Raw genomic sequence first — 18,196 nt, 5'->3', positions numbered from 1 at the left:
TATGGGTATCTGCTCCGGTGGGCCAATCAGGTCAGACTTGCTCCTGATTGGTCAAAAAAGGGAATCGCTGACATCGGCAAACCCCGGAACTTCCAAACAGCCCTTTCAGGTCAGGATTTTACATTCACAAGCACTACTAAGTACATGTTTTGTCATTAAATATCACATTTTGTGGACTGGGAGAAAAGCCAAAGACCCACAAATTTCACTAGAAGACTTAATAAAGTGATTTTTGCATAATATGGGACCTTTAATACATTTGTAGCCACCTATACAAAATCCAACACAGACAGAATTCATGTCACTTAAGGTGAGCCGTGGCTTCATAAATTAAGAAATAAAACCAAAGACAGAGAGATCCTGCCTCCCTTATATCCATATTCATTCAGCCTTTTATCCTGATATGTCTGGAGTGCTCGGTGATCTTTGAACTGAATATACTTCCTGCTCCTTTAAGGCGACCTCATAGGGACTGTTGAGAAATATGACTTAACTGCAGGAGGGTGGCGCTTAAGCCAACAGTGACAGTGACTGGCCATGTGAGCACTACCACAGGACTCCCGGTGAACGAGAGGCTGAGATCACCAGGATCAACAGAAATCCCTCACCGCTGCTGTCTGACTGGAGATTTATTTGTGTGATATATGGTTCTCAGTGTTGGGATCGTTCCGATGAGACAGCGTTTACCGAGGGACAGAGTGGTTGAGACAAATATTCAAGTCCGAAGAGAGTAACTGTTATTTAGTTGTTTGAAACATGCCAGTGGTTCTCTCAGTTACTCCGTAGATTAAATTAGATTACTGTGCTGAGTCCCCACAGGGCTGCGCTGTCCAGGACGACCAGACGCGCCAGTGGTTTCCTCTCAGCAGTTTTACGCATTTACCGGAGAGCAGCGGGAGTCATCGCCTCACTTTGGTGAATTACTCACTCTTTCTCTGGCTGCTGTTGAAAAAAAAAGCCTGTGTGACCATGCTACAGAATGAAAACGAAAAGGACAAACCACTACAGGCGCCAAAGGCTGAACCTGAGCCGGACTCTCCAGAGGATGACCCGAAAAAGCAGCAGCCCGCTCCCCCTGCTGCTGAGGGAGACGACGCGGACAGTGGGTCCGTACACTTCCCCTTACCATCTCATCCCAAGCTGGATATAAAGCGTAACGCGGTGACGGACGATTATAAGGTCTCCACACAGGTGCTGGGCCTGGGGATCAATGGGAAAGTCCTTCAATGCTTCAACAAGAAGACAGGAGAGAAGTGCGCACTGAAGGTACAGAAATCACCTGACACTTGATGACACAGGGAGACCCCTTCAGGTCATAAACTGCCTCAGTGAAATCCTCTTACTGGGTTATCACAGGCAACCTTACATCTTCAGTGTTTAATCATTACACCACTGTCTTCAAATCTCACCTGTTAACCTGCCGTCCAACCTCTAGTTAAGGAAAATATCCTAAGTGAATTTGCATTACAACTTATTATTAAGCAGACATTAACACATGTGTTATTAACATCAGGATGTGTGTGAATCAGATTTAATCATTTCTAAACAATGGGCTGCAGTCTGCTTGTGCACTCCTGTGTACTCACCTAAAACATGGATTGTTTCCATAAAACAAAGTGGTCTCAGTTACATACCAGGATCAAGCCTTGATGTCTTTTTATATACATGAAAGACGTGTCAGCCTGGTGTAGTAATATGTTTGAAACACCCATGAGTGAGAAAGTTCACTCTTATGTTGTGTTGCCAAAGCTGAACAACTCTGACCTTTATTTATTGTGTAACAGACACAGGGGTCAGGCTCACACTGAGGCTTGTAACAGAGGGTCTATAACTGGTGTGGTTGCATGACATATACATGTTTCCTTCTGACCTCACATGCTCTACATGTGCAAAGCCTGAATGTGATCATGGTGCTGTGTTTCGTGGAAGCAGTCTTTCTCTGGATCAGATGCAAGCTATGGGACACACGGTCACACAGCCAGTTCCACTGCAAGGTGGTATCCCCTGCTTCATAGAGACACATGGAATTTGACAGGGACACCACATGCCATGCAGGAGTCGTGGAAACTTGGGAACGCGTCAGATATGTCTAGATGCACACAAGCACAGGTCGTAGGTCTTTCACCTGTCACCACTGGGACATAGACTTAGAGAGATTTACTGGCTTACAGTAATCTATCTGCATCTGATCTGCCCGGCCAGGCAGCAGCAGTGTCACATGCAGAGCTGAAGGCGTGATGGAGAAAGAGACAGTGGATGACAAAGAGAGACAAACTGCTGCTGAAAATAGGGAGTCACAAACAAAAGACAAAAGGGCAAAAGGGACAGGATGCTTGATAGCATCATGGCAGACCAGGAGCGAGAAGAACACAATTAGTTCTTAGAGCAGGCGCAGAGACAATGGCGTGTTTTTGAAAAACCTTGAGGCTACTTGTTAAAAAGAATCATATTTATATTTTTATATAAGAGCTGAAAAACGAGCAGGATTTGTAAGAAAACATGACAGTCAGACTGATATAACAGTTACCAGGCTGATATAGGCCTATTAGAGAAATATCAGGCACTATTTTGGTCCTAGAAATAGACATTTTGGTCCATCCTATTAGAACATACAAGTCTGAAATAATGCCTGCAGGGGTTTTGAGATAGTGCCATCACATAGTTTGCAGAACATTGAAGCTGACACCACAGTGCACAAGAATTGGTTGACATTTTCCAATATTTTGCCCATTCCTTAACAGGTTATTAGTATATCAAAGCACTGCAGTGGAAAATGAAAGTTAACTTAAAATTAATTCTAAGTAATAATATATAATATATTAGCTGCCAAACATGTAGCCTATGAATTTTCCCATCCAAGATCTTTCAGAAATTCCACATGAGTCCAGCTCGAGTAAACTTTGTGACGGTTATTCATGGTATCCCATGTTTTTTATTACCTATTAAGAACTTGGTGCCTGTTTTGTGGAAAGATTTTCCTGTTCTGCTGTCAAACTGCTGACACTTCATGTAGTGTGTGACAGCTTCAGCGGATAGAGCAGCCTCAGCTGAAAGACAGCACAAATCCATCGTAAAAATAATCCATCCTCTCGTGTACCTCTTACTGGAAGATGTGCTGACCTGAACCGTGAGTCTTTGAGTGCACCTGATAGGGGTTTTATTGTACTTTAGGCAATTTAAGCTCATTAATGACTTCCCCTGAGTTTTTTAATCTCAAGGCAAAAGGAAATAATAAAGAGTTTTTTGAAGTGGAAGGGGCGAGGAGAGTTGACCAGCTCATAGCTTTTTAATTAAGTGTTGCTCTGAGCGCTGAATGTAATGGATGGGGACTGGTTTAATCCACTTTGCAGCAAAGCTGGAGGGGAGCCATCCTTTTAATGTAATGCACTTAAAGTTATCAGGATTCTTTTAATGTGTCTGACTCCTGGGAGCAGAGGGACCTGAGTCCAGCTTCACAACCACAATCACACAGAGAGCATTTATTTGTCTATTTAATTTGATCATTTCTGTGCTTAAAACCTCTCCAAGCATGGTGTTAAAAAAACACACAAGATACTTCTCTGTATGCAGGTTTTTATTAACAGTCATGGTCTTTTCTTTGTCCTTTTTATGTGTGCTCATCTCCAGGCTTAGTGCTTTGGTATCCTGATTGCACATCTGGGTTCTCCTGCCAGATCTCCAAGGGCTAATCTGCCACAAGATTTTGAGTTTTTGAGTTTCTGCCACAAAATTGATCAGATCCTCTTCTGTCTCAGTGCAGGGCAGCTGGAATTTTGGATTTTACGTCTCATTTAACTCCCAGAGATCAGCTGCTTGTTGTCTACTTACAGCTCATTTTTTCCAGAATTAAGGATGTACAGATCCAACTTTTCTGGTCCCAATACCAATACCAATACCTTGACTTTGGGTATCAACTGATACTGATCTGATACTAGTGTTAAATAATAACCTGCATGCCCTACTGTGGGATTAGACTGATAATGTTTTGAATAAAAGACAAAAAGTGTGTTCTTATAGAATTACTGAAGTTTATATCTATTTAAACTTTAAGTGTTGAAATGTTTGACAGTAATTTGGTAAGAACAATGCTTCAGAACTTACAAAAAAGACTATCCAAGTTTACAATTTTATACCCTGTAGACTGATTCATAGTTTAGCCTTAGTGTCAAGTTTGGACCGATCCTTTCCACAACACCCAATCCAGCTTTGAGGGGCTGTATCGAAACCAATACCAGGATCAAATTGGCACATCCCTATCCAGAGTGTAGTGAGGCTTCCTCAGGTTGAATTTACACAAAGCCCATAAAGGTTCAGGATATTGTAGTATTTAGAAGGCCTGGAAGTGGTGTTGGTGTAAAAATACTCTATTTATGTTCAGCATTTGGAAAAGTATCATTTTCACTCCTTACTGACTTCTGCTGCTTTAAGAGAACTCAGAGTCAAAACTTTCTGTTCAAAGTTACATCCCCATTATCCCACAAAAACAAGTTTTCTTTCTTTTTTTTTTTTTTTCAAAACTTGTTCTGAAACGAAAGTGGCCACCAGAAAACTTACTCAACTCAGTGGCCTCAGCTTTATTCTGTAATATGTGCTAATGAAGAGATGTAAGCATTTTAAATGAAGTCAGTAAACACACTACACTCTTCACACATTAGCATCCAGCTGGCATGTCTGATCCCAGCCTGACAGAGCTGCTTACATTACCACGGGCTATTTGACACCTTTTAAAACTTCTTAAAAAGGATTCACAGGAGCATTTTTATTCAACTCTGGGATTCAGGCAACCACTCACTTCCTGGACCATGTTATTGTAGTCTTTATGACGGACTTTATACAAGTCTGGATGTTGTAAAGATAAACAAGATTTAATCAGACCAAAGCAGTCAGGGCTTTTACAGCAGCTAATGTGTTGACTAGAGTAAAGGGTGGAACTGTGTGTGTGTGTGAAAAGAGATCATTTCTAGGTCCTTGTCTTGTTTTAGCGTACTAATCAAGATCTGACAGTTAAGGAGGAGTGTGAGGCTCTGGTTGATTGGTTATTGCAGATCAGAGTCTATCAGACATTAAGTCTCACTGATGCCCCCTCAACAAGAACCATCAGTCAGAAGTTTAACTGTGTGTCTGTGTTGTTCAGTCTCCCTTCTGTTTCCCATAATGTTTTCTGTGTGCCTAAAATACACATTATCTTATTTTATTGTAGGTTAGTCTGGTCTGTCACAGGAAATTAAAAAACCAGCTCACATGCTCCAGTTACAGTCATAAAGATATGAATGAGCAAACCGGCACAACCCCTGGCTAAATTCAGGCCAGCTTGTAGTGGCGGATAACACATGAGTTCCCGGAAAACCTCAACTTCTACTTTCAACACCCTGCTGCTCTGAAATACTCAGCCTCTACTTCCCCTTTGCTGTTAGCAAGCTAACACTTGCTGGTTGCATTTAGATTTGTCAGAAAACATCAGGGTGTTTTCAAATCCTCCTTTTAAAATTGATCTGAAATTCTGTAAATGTCAAGTCCACTTTTCCAGTCACCTGTTCAGAGACACCCGTTCAGTTTGTATGTGTGTGTGTATCTATATACGTGTCTGTCATACGTCAGTGAGTCAGCATCTCTGTGTCGTTTGCACATGAGGCTCGGTGTGTGACCAGACCAGCTTTGAAAACTGTAGACCACTCCGTCAGTGCCACATCCAAAAATACCCCATGACTCTAGATGTGTGCTATGCTTATATCCCCACCTGCTGCATGTGTTTCTGGTGTGTGTGTGTGTGTGTGTGTGTGTGTGTGTGTGTGTGTGTGTGTGTGTGTGTGTGTGTGTGTGTGTGTGTGTGTGTGTGTGTGTGTGTGTGTGTGTGTGTGTGTGTGTGTGTATTTGAGTATGTTTATCAGCTAAAGTCAAGCACACATCCTGTCTTGGAACCAAACAACAGCTTAGGGCCAATATCTATTTGCTTTGGGACTTAAAGATGTTCAGCCTGGGGTCTGTCTGCTGTCAGTATTATGGCTATAACTAACACACTACAACACTTAAATTGAAACATTTTTGAACCCTTTTTTACATTTACTTGCCTACAAATATGTACTAATAAATAAAAGAGAAAAAAAACATCATATTGTTTTCTAAAAATGTGGATTAAAAACAAAGTTGTGTATGATCCACCCCAGAGTCTATAACAGTGTTGTTCAAGTGTTGAACTTAACAGTAGTTGTGCAGTTCTTCAGTCCTGTTGCAGTCACATTCAAGAGTTATCCTCATTAACGCCCTCTTGCTCTGATTCTTACAGATTCTGTACGACAGCCCCAAAGCCAGACGAGAAGTGGAGCTTCACTGGAGAGTATCAGGAGGACCGTACATCGTGCGAATCCTCAGTCTGTATGAAAACATGCATCATGGGAAGAAGTGTCTGCTCATCATTATGGAGTGGTAGGGGCCACATTTCACAGCCTAGCTTAAAAACTGTCTCCATCACACCTTATATTAATCTCATCATGTTTCCCGATAATGAAATAATTATAACACAATCAAAATAGGTGAAAACTGCTTTGTGTGTCTTGAAAGTAAGTATAGATGGTTATAGATTCACAACAGATGGCGTGCAGTCCTTCTATTCTTATATGGGAGCACTCAGACCTAGCAACACAGAGCAGTGTGATGAACTCACATAAATCCCCGCTCTGTGCATTCCTCTTTAACAGGATGATGTGATTTTATCTTGTTGCCTCTTTAAAATAATGCCAACAGTTGACATAAAAAGGGAAGTTACAAACGCTCAACTTGGTGTATACAAACGTCCATCTGAACTGTGTGTCCTTTTGTGTTTCATTAAACATTTATCTCTATAAATAAGCAGACAGGTAGATATGTAGGTTCAGTTTACAACATTAAAGCTAAAACTATTATTTCAGGGTTGATTTAATAGTTCAGTAACCAAATAGAGCTTAGTTCTAACATAGTTCAGCAAGTACTTAATCACCTTGTATACTGCCAATAAATGTGATTGTGTATTTCTTAGGCCTCCAACACTCAGAGACAACTCTGGAACAAACAGACCCTGGATGGTCACAAGTCAAATCAGAGACTCAAACACAGTCAACAGAGAGACACGGCAGACCAGCAGATAGTTGAATAGAAGTTTATTTACAAACACAAGGATACCAAAGGTCAGCTACAGCAGTAAAGAAGGAACCAAGGAAGAGAAGCTGCGCAAACGACCAACCCCCTAAACGAAACAAACGGCCAGGAGCAGCAAGCTAAAAACGCATACACTAACTTTAACAGAGAGATCTGGGAAATAAACTGAACTGGAAAGAAAGCCAACAGGCACACAGAGCTTAAACCTAAGGCTACAAACTAACCAGCACTAAAGCATAAAGACCAAACTCTCAACTCTACCACAGACTCAGAGAGAGAACAGGAAGTCTTAGTGCACAGAAACCCAGCACCAGAGGAAGGTGAGCTGAGGAGGTGTGTGGCCGAGCCGAGAGGAGGCTGTTGGGAAGCAGACAGAGCAGGCAGGGAAGGCAGGAGGCTGCGGCCCCAAAAAAAAGATATTAGACCCCAGGGTAACAGGGTAACATGGTTGATACGTGTGTTAGTAAACTAACTGTGTCTAGGTCTGGATCAGAGTTGTGGTCGCTGTCAGGTTTTACACCTCACTCACGCCCACCTGGGGAAAAAAGGAAATGAGGGAAAGGAGGAAGTGGGACAGGCTGCCGTTAGAGAGAGCTAGAGGGCATGACACCAGCAGTGCATTTCTTCATATTACTTTTTTCCATCACACAGAGCAAAAAAAAATCTAATTTTAAAGGGTTGAACTAAAAACAGTTTTATTCCATACATTAAATATCAGCTGAGGGGACGTGTCTAAACTTGTTGACAGGGGTGGCCAGTGGTGTGTAGACATAAAACACATACATCACAAATCGCATTCATTTCACATTTTTTGTCTCCACAGATCATATCCCCGTGATAATAGAGTATCCTACTGTTGTTTTATTCCAGTGTATGATTATCTAACTTTTATGTTCCGTAAAATGAAAAACAGGTTTTCCTTGCCTTTTCGCATTCTGTGCACCTAAGTCATTCCCCAAGCATTACCAGCCGCCTGCATCAACACAATTCTGCTTACTGAAATGCTTTTGTAGTTTTGCTCCAGTGCTGCAGACTTAAGATGTCAAAGGTTAGAGACAAACTAACTTATCTGTTACAAAACTGCCTATGCTCTGTCTGAGCCCCAAGGCCCAAAGAAAACAGTGGGGTTTTTTTTTCTTTAACAACAGTATATCAGCTAAAGTAGGTGGGTGTTAACTTTTTGTTTGAGCCTCAGGCTGTTTCAAAAATAGGAGTCATCCTCAAAAAGTTACATACAAAACACAGGAAAGTGCTGAATATCACTTTATGAGAGGGTATTGTGCTGTTTCAGGTTTGTACTGTCTCTTTGGTACCTACACTTTGTGTAGCTTTGCATAATTTACAGCCCCCCTCAAAGTCCCTATTTTTCTCACTTGGGTTTTCCGGAAAACTCTTTTTTCAGCGTTTGTCTGAAATGCTTCATGCTACTGTCTCTTTAAGATCCCCCCCCAATTCCACAAAACCCCCTTCCCTCTGATTGGCCATCCTTCTGGAACACAGCGGGGGCAGAGCTATGAGCAGACCTTGGTGTTTGAGGCCTGCCCCTCCATCATGCCATGAACAGTGATGCCGGTAACCTGTTACGCTAAAATGAATAGTTTTTAGTAGGGGAGTAACGTAAAGTAACGTAACATAACGTAATGCAACGCGACGCGACGCGACGCAACGCAACGCAACGCAACGCAACGCAACGCAACGCAACGCAACATAGTTAAGTTATTTTCAGACCAGTAATCAGATTAAAGTTACTTATCCAAGTCACTGTGCCGTACTTTTTTACCATTTTCCTTAGTAAAAAGATATACTTGCTGTCTTCATGCATTTCAGGGAATGACTTGAGTCACGTATGCGACAAGTCACATTTTCAGCGTGAGGACATCTCACGTATGATACATAAAGACATAAATGCTTGAGGAGTTTTACTTGGGGGAAAGCTAAGTCCCGTTGTAATTCTGTCCATTTCATGAGCTGAACCGTCCATTTATCATGAATCCATCTTTTGATGAGCAAAGCAACACACACTGGCAAGCAGGGGCATGTCCATATCTTGAGACTTGGGTGCCCTGACCAGGGCACTGGGGGGCCACACTCCAATCTTATTTATTTTTGCTTATTTGTAATACATATACAAGAACAACAGAGTTTTGCTTAAAAAAAAACTGATGAAAACCAAATAAGACTAAATAAGGTTTAAAAAAATAATATGAAGCTAAAATTTAACTGAACAGTGCTGCAGTGTATCAAAAATAGTTCAGCACAAGCTTTCTTCTCATGCAGTTTACAGACAGATTCAGGGATTTAAGCAACATAAGAATATGTTTAGTATGGGAATCCAGCATTGTAACCTTACTCCCTTGTTTGAGATATTGAATAGTAATATATAATATAACAACATGATATTGAAAAAGGAATGCACTGCACTTTTGAGGCAACAAAGTATGAAATGGACTTGGAATTGTACATCTCAATGGTACAACAGGTGAAAGGCTGTGGCGTTATCCTCTTTCCGTCTGTTTAAGTATGTCACAATCAATGAGTTTGTTCATATCTTCTACATCTTGTGAGTCTCTGTCTTGGTTCCCCTCTTTTGATCAGTTACATGGGGCCCTCTGTGTGTATGCATGTGTGTGTGCACCCTCTGTGAAAAAGGCTTAAGCTTTTTGTCGCTGAGGGCAGAACATGAGTACTTATTGAAGGTCAGGCAGAAGACCTGACACTCCCAGGAGGCAAAGAGCAGATGTTGGCGCTGAATGGGAGAAAGAAGGGCACAATTCTACCTGGGCATCACGTGTTGTATAACCAGATTTAGTCCACTGATAGTGCTCATGCACAGTGTGTGTTAGCGTGTTTGTGCTCTGATGTGCATACAGGTGGTTAATCTTTGTGCTTTTTTTATTGCCCTCTCTTGCTGTGAGTGGAAATAAAACAGAGTCAAGGAAAGGAAAGAGGAAAGGGTAGAAACCACAGAGGATGAATTCATACTGTTTTCTGTTCATGGGAATTTTAACAGTGATGACTAATTCTCATCATCACATTTCACACAGTCACTGTTTCTGTGGTACCGTAAGCAGTGACCTGGTGTGTTCATGTGTTTATACTCTTCCTGTTAAAGCACAGGTGGGTGTATGAAGGCAGCACTGTTGAATGCAGTCACTACAACACTAACAAACAAACATTTTCTGCCTCTGTAATTATCTGTATGCTCATGTACCACAAAAAGTACAATCTTACTCAATGAGCACTGACACATTCATAATGGGCAGGGTTTTAGACATCAATGAGGGCTGGTTTGTGTATGGTTAGAAGCACAGTGGGAGGTTTAAACACCTGAACCTGAAATGTCACCAAGTGTGGTCACTTTGGAAAAAACTGCGGTCAAAGGGTTTGGGTATGTTAACAAAGAGTAGGTGTTGTAGATGATGAAACATAATGTGTTTTTATAAAGAAGTCTGGTTCATGTGAATCTGCTATCTTTGCTCTGGTTTCATTTTCAGTTCCACTCTGCAGACTTTCTTTGGAATTCGGTTTTTCTCTAGACTCTCAAAACTTTATGTGAAACTGCTGCAGAACAACTTATCCTATCACAATCTCACACAGTTCAGAGTTTATATCAGTCTTGATTATCGTACAAAATGATAAATACAAATCTGTCTGTTAATGATTTGCTGTGTGTTTTGTGGATGCTTAAGCACTTTTTGATGGTTTGTTCAGCCTACGTCACTCAGCTTACCTTATTCTTGCTGAGTTCAGCTGTCACACTGTTGTTTTAAAGCGAAAGATAAACTTGACAAAACATGTGTGTTACATCGTCCAAGCCCCTGTGACTTGCTCTCTTTATTGTTTTAACTACTTATTGATTTTGAAAGGCTTGAGAGGATTTGATATTTTATAACTGTTGTGTGTCACAAGGATTATATCATTTATTTTAAAGCCCTTTGTGCTAATTTTTAATTCTGTGTGTGTTCAGCATGGAAGGTGGAGAGCTGTTTAACAGAATCCAGGCCAGAGGGGACCAGGCCTTCACAGAGAAAGGTGAGGACTGATGGAGGGATGTACTGCGATTACAAACCAATTACAGGATGCCAGACTGAAAGATTGAACCATTAAATCCAGGAAATAGTGGTAAAATGTTGGACAGAAAAGTGCAGGACAGTGAAGGATATCTTTTCAACAACAGCTGTGTTTTCTTTGTAACTGAAGTGGTTTGATGCTTGAGCTGCTTCTGGTTTGAGAGAGTTTGTTTTCTTATTTTCTTCCCAGAGGCTTCTGAGATCATGAGGGACATCGGCACGGCCATTGATTTTCTCCACAACATCAACATTGCGCACAGAGACATCAAGGTGCAGACAATATAATTATATTGAAATGCTAAGCATTTCAACATGCTCCCCATCACCATGGAAACTGCACAGCTGATGATGTTTTAAGGGGTTCCAAGGTTTTATATGGGACAGGCGCCCTTAGTCTGAGGGTTATAGGGTTAGGGCTCAGCATTTCAACATTCAGCATTTGTGGCTAGAGAATGCTGAATGTTGAAATGGGGGTTAACATTTCGATATCTAACATTTTCTTCCAGAAATGTGGGCCTCCCCTCTAGTTTAAGAAAGAGCTTACTACTAATACATCAATGACACAGCATGTATACTCTGAGTTCAAGCTCACTGAAATAAATACTGTTGTTCCTCTGCTTCCTAACTAGCCTGAGAATCTGCTGTACACAAATAAAGACAGGAATGGGGTCCTCAAGTTAACCGACTTTGGCTTTGCTAAGGAGACAACGCTGCACAACCCTCTACAGACCCCTTGTTATACACCTTACTATGTGGGTAAGTGGCCTTTGAGAATTGCCCTTATTCAACAAAAGTCCAATGAGCATTTTTTTTTTTTTTAATAAAAAAGCATTTCAACTTAAGGTGTTTGATCTATCATTGATTTTCATTTTTATTTTAAATTTATTTCTTTGTGTGTGTTTGTGTTTCTGATAAGCTCCTGAGGTTTTGGGCCCAGAGAAATATGATAAGTCATGTGACATGTGGTCCCTGGGCGTCATCATGTACATCCTGTGAGTAATGTGTCTGGACAGAGGTTGTAGAGGGAATCGTGGATTTAACTGCAAATGAATTTCTGTTATTGGAGTGTATTGACACCTTTTAACAGTAAAATTTCAAAACTCTTATTGTGTGTCTCTGTAGGCTGTGTGGCTTCCCTCCATTTTACTCCAATACAGGCCAGGCCATCTCTCCAGGGATGAAAAGAAGGATCAGGATGGGCCAGTATGAGTTCCCAAACCCAGAATGGGCTGATGTGTCACAGCAAGGTGAGAACGCCTCTCAAAACATAAAATATGCTGATTATTCATTTTCCATTCTCTTTAGAGTCTACACATTTACCAGCCAACAACAACACACCCTCTATTTATCGAAAACCCAACCAAGATCTACTCATCTGTTTAGGTGTGCTCATTACAGTCAGTGAAACTTATCATTCAACCCAGTCAAGTTATCAGTCAAATATTTGTTCAGTGTATCAGATGATCTAGATTTAAAATGTTCTCATTCAGCTACAGCCAGTCACAAGCAGGTGTACACCCTGTGTGTCATCCACTTTGATCATGGACGGCCTCAGTTCACATCTTTGTGCTGTGACACTTCTGCAAACCTCAGATGTCTTTGCTGAGTGCAGTCTCTGTAAACACATTTTTCCAGCTATGGTTTAGATAAAGTGAGGTCTCTGTTTGCCTTTACTGTGAGTGCAGGTCACCCTGGTTCATCACCCACGCTCGCTGTCAGTATTTCCTGCTGCTTTCCGGGAGATTCGCTGATGACTTACAATAAACGGTCATACCCAAAGTCCTCTGAGACATCTAAGAGTTCGCTCAAATACAGCAGTCTGCTACTGTTGGCCTTAACAAAGGCAGCAACACTACACATGAAGCTGTTTCTTTGTTATCTCAATGTCTCTGCACTAATCCTATTACCTAGATGATCAGGTCAGTCAGTGTCTGAGACCAGGAAGGAGTTTAATAGAAGAGCCCGACCGATATGGGAATTTTGGGCCTGATGCCGATACCGTTACTGGGGGCAAAAAGAAGCCGATATCCGATACTTCGGCCGATACCCGATATATCGACTGATATCTGATATATCAGCTGATATATATTATAAATTCATTGATATACACAGGATAAATACTGTATATGAACATAGTTATTGAAAAGTTCCATCTTCCATTTTTTGCATGGGACTAAAGTAGATTTTAAGTAACAATGTAGCTGCTTTCAAAACATGCACTAAATACAATTACAACAAAATACATAGAAACATTTTCAAAAATGATTTCAACCAAAACAACAACTTGAGAATTTAGAAGCCCAGGTTAATCCTGCATAGCATTATGAAGTGAGATGCTGTGTAGTTGCCTTATATTAATTAACATACAGGAGCAGGAGCGACAGAATATCCGCAGAGCAAAAATTTTTATAATCGGCTACATTTTGGCCGATTTTGATTAATTGGTGACAGGCTATAATCGTCCCGCCCGATTAATCGTCCCGCCTGATTAATCGGTCTGGCTCTAGTTTGAAGCACTAAAATGATCAAATTAAATAGAGAAATAAATTGGATCTATTTAATAGGTGTGGATTTTGTTGGTTAGTGTTACTAACTTTGATCTGCCTTTGTTTGTCAGCTAAAGACCTGATCCATCAGCTGCTGAAGACAGACCCTAATGAGAGAATGACCATCACTCAATTTATGAACCACCCTTGGATAAATGTAGGTTGAGGACAAATGGATATCTTAAACTTCCTGTTTTTATGTGTATTTCTGTGCTCATTCTGTTTTTTGTCTTTGTGTCTGGGTACGCTCACCCTGCAGCAGTCCATGGTGGTTCCTCCCACTCCGCTTCACACAACCCGGGTTCTGACAGAAGACAGGGAGATGTGGGAGGATGTAAAGGTCAGAAAAGACACAACACTGACACCTTCTGGTCACTTATTTACACTGCAATCTGTCACTGCTCAGCTCTCAAACTTTGGGTTAGTCCCAGTTACAGCATACAGAAGCACACCAGCAGCAAAGTGTAAATTTTTAAAACAAACTAAGCACAATGAGGAAATAAGCTGAAAAATCCTTACTGGCTTTGTTATCCCAAAAGTAAGACTGTGATGAATTAAGCTCCTAAAAATGATGCTTCCTAAGCTTCTTGTAAGAAGTTAAATCCAATCTTGATCACTTCCTGTTTTTACATTTATTTTCATATCTTGTGAATTTTGAGGCTTCATGTCCATGGAGTGATACTCCTTATTTTTTTATTATTATATTAATGAGTTAAATAGTGACCAATTCAAAGTAATCTAAACTGAAATTGTAACTTTTTATACCAGTTCAATGCCAGATCACATGTCAAAATTAGGATTTCTTGGTGCACTAAGTAAATTGACACTGAGCAACCACAAGGGGGCAGCAGAGATCACAGTCCAACATGCGCACGCACACACACACACACACACACACACACACACACACACACACACACACACACACACACACACACACACACACACACACACACACACACAGGTCTGATATGGTTTCATGTTAATACCCAGAGTTTGTACATGTGAACAAATCTTTTGAAACACTCGTCACATTCTTTCACAACAGCTGAAAGAGCAGGTTTCCAATGATTAGGTGTAAAAGGTTCATTTCTCAAAAAGGATAAGCACACGTTCACACATTGCTATTGCCAATAGTACATTGTGTAAAATTTTTAGAGATTGCGCTCAAAATCAACCACTTCTCAGAAAGCACAAAAGCAGGGCGTGATACACAAAGGTGGTGTGGATCCCTGTTCCTGCCTCCAGTCATGAACAAAATATGAAAAGGAGCTAGAGTTAATAATTTTAGCACTGTAGCCTCAAACTTCAGTTTGAGATTCATCACAACTCCTTTCCAGTGACACTAGGAAGAAAGCTTGCCTTATTTAAAGCCAGGTGTCTTAAACTCCTAAAGGAGTTTCCGGCAAGGCTTAACATAGTACACCTTTGTTTATCTTCCCTACACCACAAATACATTCATGGAAATGCTGTGTGCTGTGAAACAGTAGAGGACAATGTTTTGCATTTTTGGATTACTATTTGGTACGACCAGGGGTGTTTAGGGAGGAGTTAAGTGTGTTAATTAGAGATCATCGTAGAATTATACTGTACATATTAGCTGGCTTCACTCTATGCAAAGGTTTGGAAAAAAGAAAATGTGCATCTCTCTTATTTACTAACAAAAATGTAATATCTCGCTCACCTTGCACTGCTAGGTAAGGTTTTATCAAAAGAGACCTTAAAATTTTCTTTTTTAGAGTCTGTACTTTAAATCTTGGCAGGGAGCAGTCTCTTCCTGAAGTCTTTATACGTTTCCTGAAAATGATTCCTGTTGGGAAAAGATCATTATGGACATCAAAGACTTCTGTGTACATCAAAGTTTCATGCAATTGATTCAGTGTTTTTTTTGTTGTTGTTGTTGTTGTTGTTGTTGTTGTTGGTATTTCATTTAAACAGTATAAAGGCTTGTTGTACCCCTACTTCCATCCTTAAGGCTAAGATTAAGTAACTAACAACACATTAAAGCTAAATGTTAGCTATTATGTCTTATTAGATTTGTAAAACACTAAACTATTGCTTTGAACATGCAGGCACTGATTAGTATTTCCAGTTTCTTGAATGATTTAACAAGGGTTTGTCATAGCTGACCCTTTATTGTACTCTCCCCTGTCCTTGATACTATCAACTTTGGCTCTTCCTCTGTTTACTAACTCACACCTGCATGTGATCCTGTTTGTGTATTTGTTACAGGAGGAGATGACCAGCGCTTTAGCAACCATGCGTGTTGACTACGATCAGGTGAAAATCAAAGATCTAGACACCTCCAGCAACCCACTGCTCAACAAAAGGCGCAAGAGGGCCGCTGGAGGGGGTAAAGGTGGATCTACAGTGTGTCAAAGTCAGTGAGACACGCAGAACTGTTTTGGAAATGAGGCAGAACTGCCAAAGGTTTGAGAGAAAGCAGCTCAGAAGAAGGGAGACGAGTTTGAGAGAACATTTAGAGACCAGCACAAGACTCCTGACGGACTGAATGTTTAGAAAATGTTCTTTGTAACAAAAGGACAACGGTAAGAGCTGGACATTTATATGATATGATAGCATCTGTTTCTCCTGTCAGTTTAAAATTCAACAAGATCTGATGAGTGTGTGTCTCTCTATTTCTAATTGTGTTTTCATGTATGTAAGTACCTTTTTGGATCTTGCCTATTTGTAAGTGTGTCTGTGTGCAGACATGAAGGTTTTTGTAGTGATCATGGTTGTGTATTTCAATGCTGGGTTGCCTATTTTAGGTCACCTGTGTAACTATGCACTAGTGCACCAAACACACACAAGCCAACAAACCAACTGTGGTCAGACTGTGAAACTAGAACACTCACTTTTACCTGTATTGTCTTAATGTTTCCTGACTTTCGCTGCCTTCTTTTTAGGGATTCAAGCAACGTCTGTCTCTGTCTATTCATTAGAATATAGCCATCTCTGGCATGGGAGTGTACAATGACAAAAAAAGCTTTAAGTTCACTTAGTGTTATGTTGAAGATCATCATTTTGTGCTCTTGAAAACATTAGAGGCAGAGCTCAGGCTGTCTGCTTCCTGTCAGAGTGAGGACACATGTTCTCTGTGTAAGCTGTAGTGGGGTGGTGGTTGGTTTTGCTACATGGATGAGTTATGACACTTGAAAACCGTTTCTGTGTGGACGTGCATATGTGTGTGTACGTGTGTGTGTTTATGGGGGTGGAGTTGGATGCTTCCTATAAATAAGGGCCTCAGTTTCACTTCACATTCAAACATGAGCCAAACACAACAGCATGTAAAAACAGACACCTCATACGTAAGCAACCTCTGCTCCATGCCTGTTTGTCTATACGGTTGTAAATAAAAGTTTTTAAGGTAAAACTGAAGTGGTGCGGTGCAGATTTTAACTTCTTTGGACGTGCTGACGATTGTTTCTGTGACTGTGCCTCTCAGGCTTTGTGAGGCTACTATAAATAGCTGCAGTGAAGTAGTTATTTGGGAAGCAGCCATCTGACTTTGTGTTCAACTGGAAAAGGTCAACATTATTATGCTTAGATTATATGGTAGGACCTTTCCCCCACTTTAATCACATGGTGCCCTGCAGTATTTAGGGAAGAGGTTAGGGGGAGCTGATCATAAGAAGTTCATAGATTCTCTGCTGTAAATATGGGACATCAGCCATGATTCAATGAGGCCCAAATAGACTCTGACCTCTAAGCTGTTGTTTGGGGCTCTAGACAGGAGCTCTCATAGTTCAACACTTGGAACCAGACAGAGGGTTCTTGTGGTTGGAATTTCACAGTAGGTTTCAGATAACATATTTCCTCATAGGGAAGCAGTGGTTTAGTATTTTTCCTTTGTTAGTCAGCCATTGAGCAGAAGAGTGTTATAATGATTACAACATGTCCATGCAACAGTGCCATGGTGTTGACATAACAGCTTCTTCTTCACTTCCTGCTTGTGTTATTCCAACAAAGTTGCTGATTTTTCAGGTTGACAAACACCACAGATCTTCACACTGACATCCAGAGAGCCCCAAGAGAAAGCAGCAGCAGCCAACAGCAAAGAACTAGGGTCAAACATAAGGTTCAGTAATGGGTCAGTTGTTTCCGCACCATTCACAAGGGACACACGGCTCCCTGATTTAAATACATGTTTGTTTGATTTTTTTTCCCCTTCTTTAAATCTTGTTAGACAACGTTAAACTGTCCCTCTATAGCCTGGGGAGCTTCAATGCAAGTCCCAGCCTGTATTGATTCATGAAGCCTGCAGTGCATCCAGTATCGATAAAGAGACAAAGGCTGCTTTCTTTGACAAAGGACATTATTTTCCTACGACAAACTTTGCTGTCCAAGTTCCTAATATGATTAAGCTTTCCTCTGTTGATTGTGGATTATTCAGTGGAAGAGGAAGTGTTAAGATTTTCAAATTAAGGACAACACTGGTGAAATTTC

The 18,196-nt window shown here is 40.8% G+C and overlaps 1 protein-coding gene across 1 annotated transcript; it reads left to right on the top strand.

Annotated features, from left to right (window-relative positions):
- Window positions 1–534: 534 nt before the first annotated feature.
- mapkapk3 (MAPK activated protein kinase 3) lies at window positions 535–17,015 on the top strand. The gene is made up of 10 exons (XM_074674094.1): window positions 535–1,266; window positions 6,284–6,423; window positions 11,099–11,163; window positions 11,392–11,471; window positions 11,831–11,957; window positions 12,118–12,193; window positions 12,324–12,448; window positions 13,819–13,904; window positions 14,007–14,087; window positions 15,980–17,015. The coding sequence occupies exons 1-10, from the start codon at window positions 970–972 to the stop codon at window positions 16,133–16,135; spliced, it is 1,233 nt and encodes a 410-aa protein (XP_074530195.1). The 5' UTR covers window positions 535–969; the 3' UTR covers window positions 16,136–17,015.
- The last annotated feature ends 1,181 nt before the right edge of the window (window positions 17,016–18,196 follow it).

The sequence above is a fragment of the Halichoeres trimaculatus genome, unplaced genomic scaffold (genome assembly GCF_033239565.1).
Source record: "Halichoeres trimaculatus isolate MK-OKI-2021-1 unplaced genomic scaffold, fHalTri1.1 fHalTri1_scaffold_1, whole genome shotgun sequence".
Lineage (NCBI taxonomy): Eukaryota > Metazoa > Chordata > Actinopteri > Labriformes > Labridae > Halichoeres > Halichoeres trimaculatus.
The sequence above is the reverse complement of the archived record's forward strand: the minus strand, read 5'-3'. Positions and strand labels throughout refer to the sequence as shown.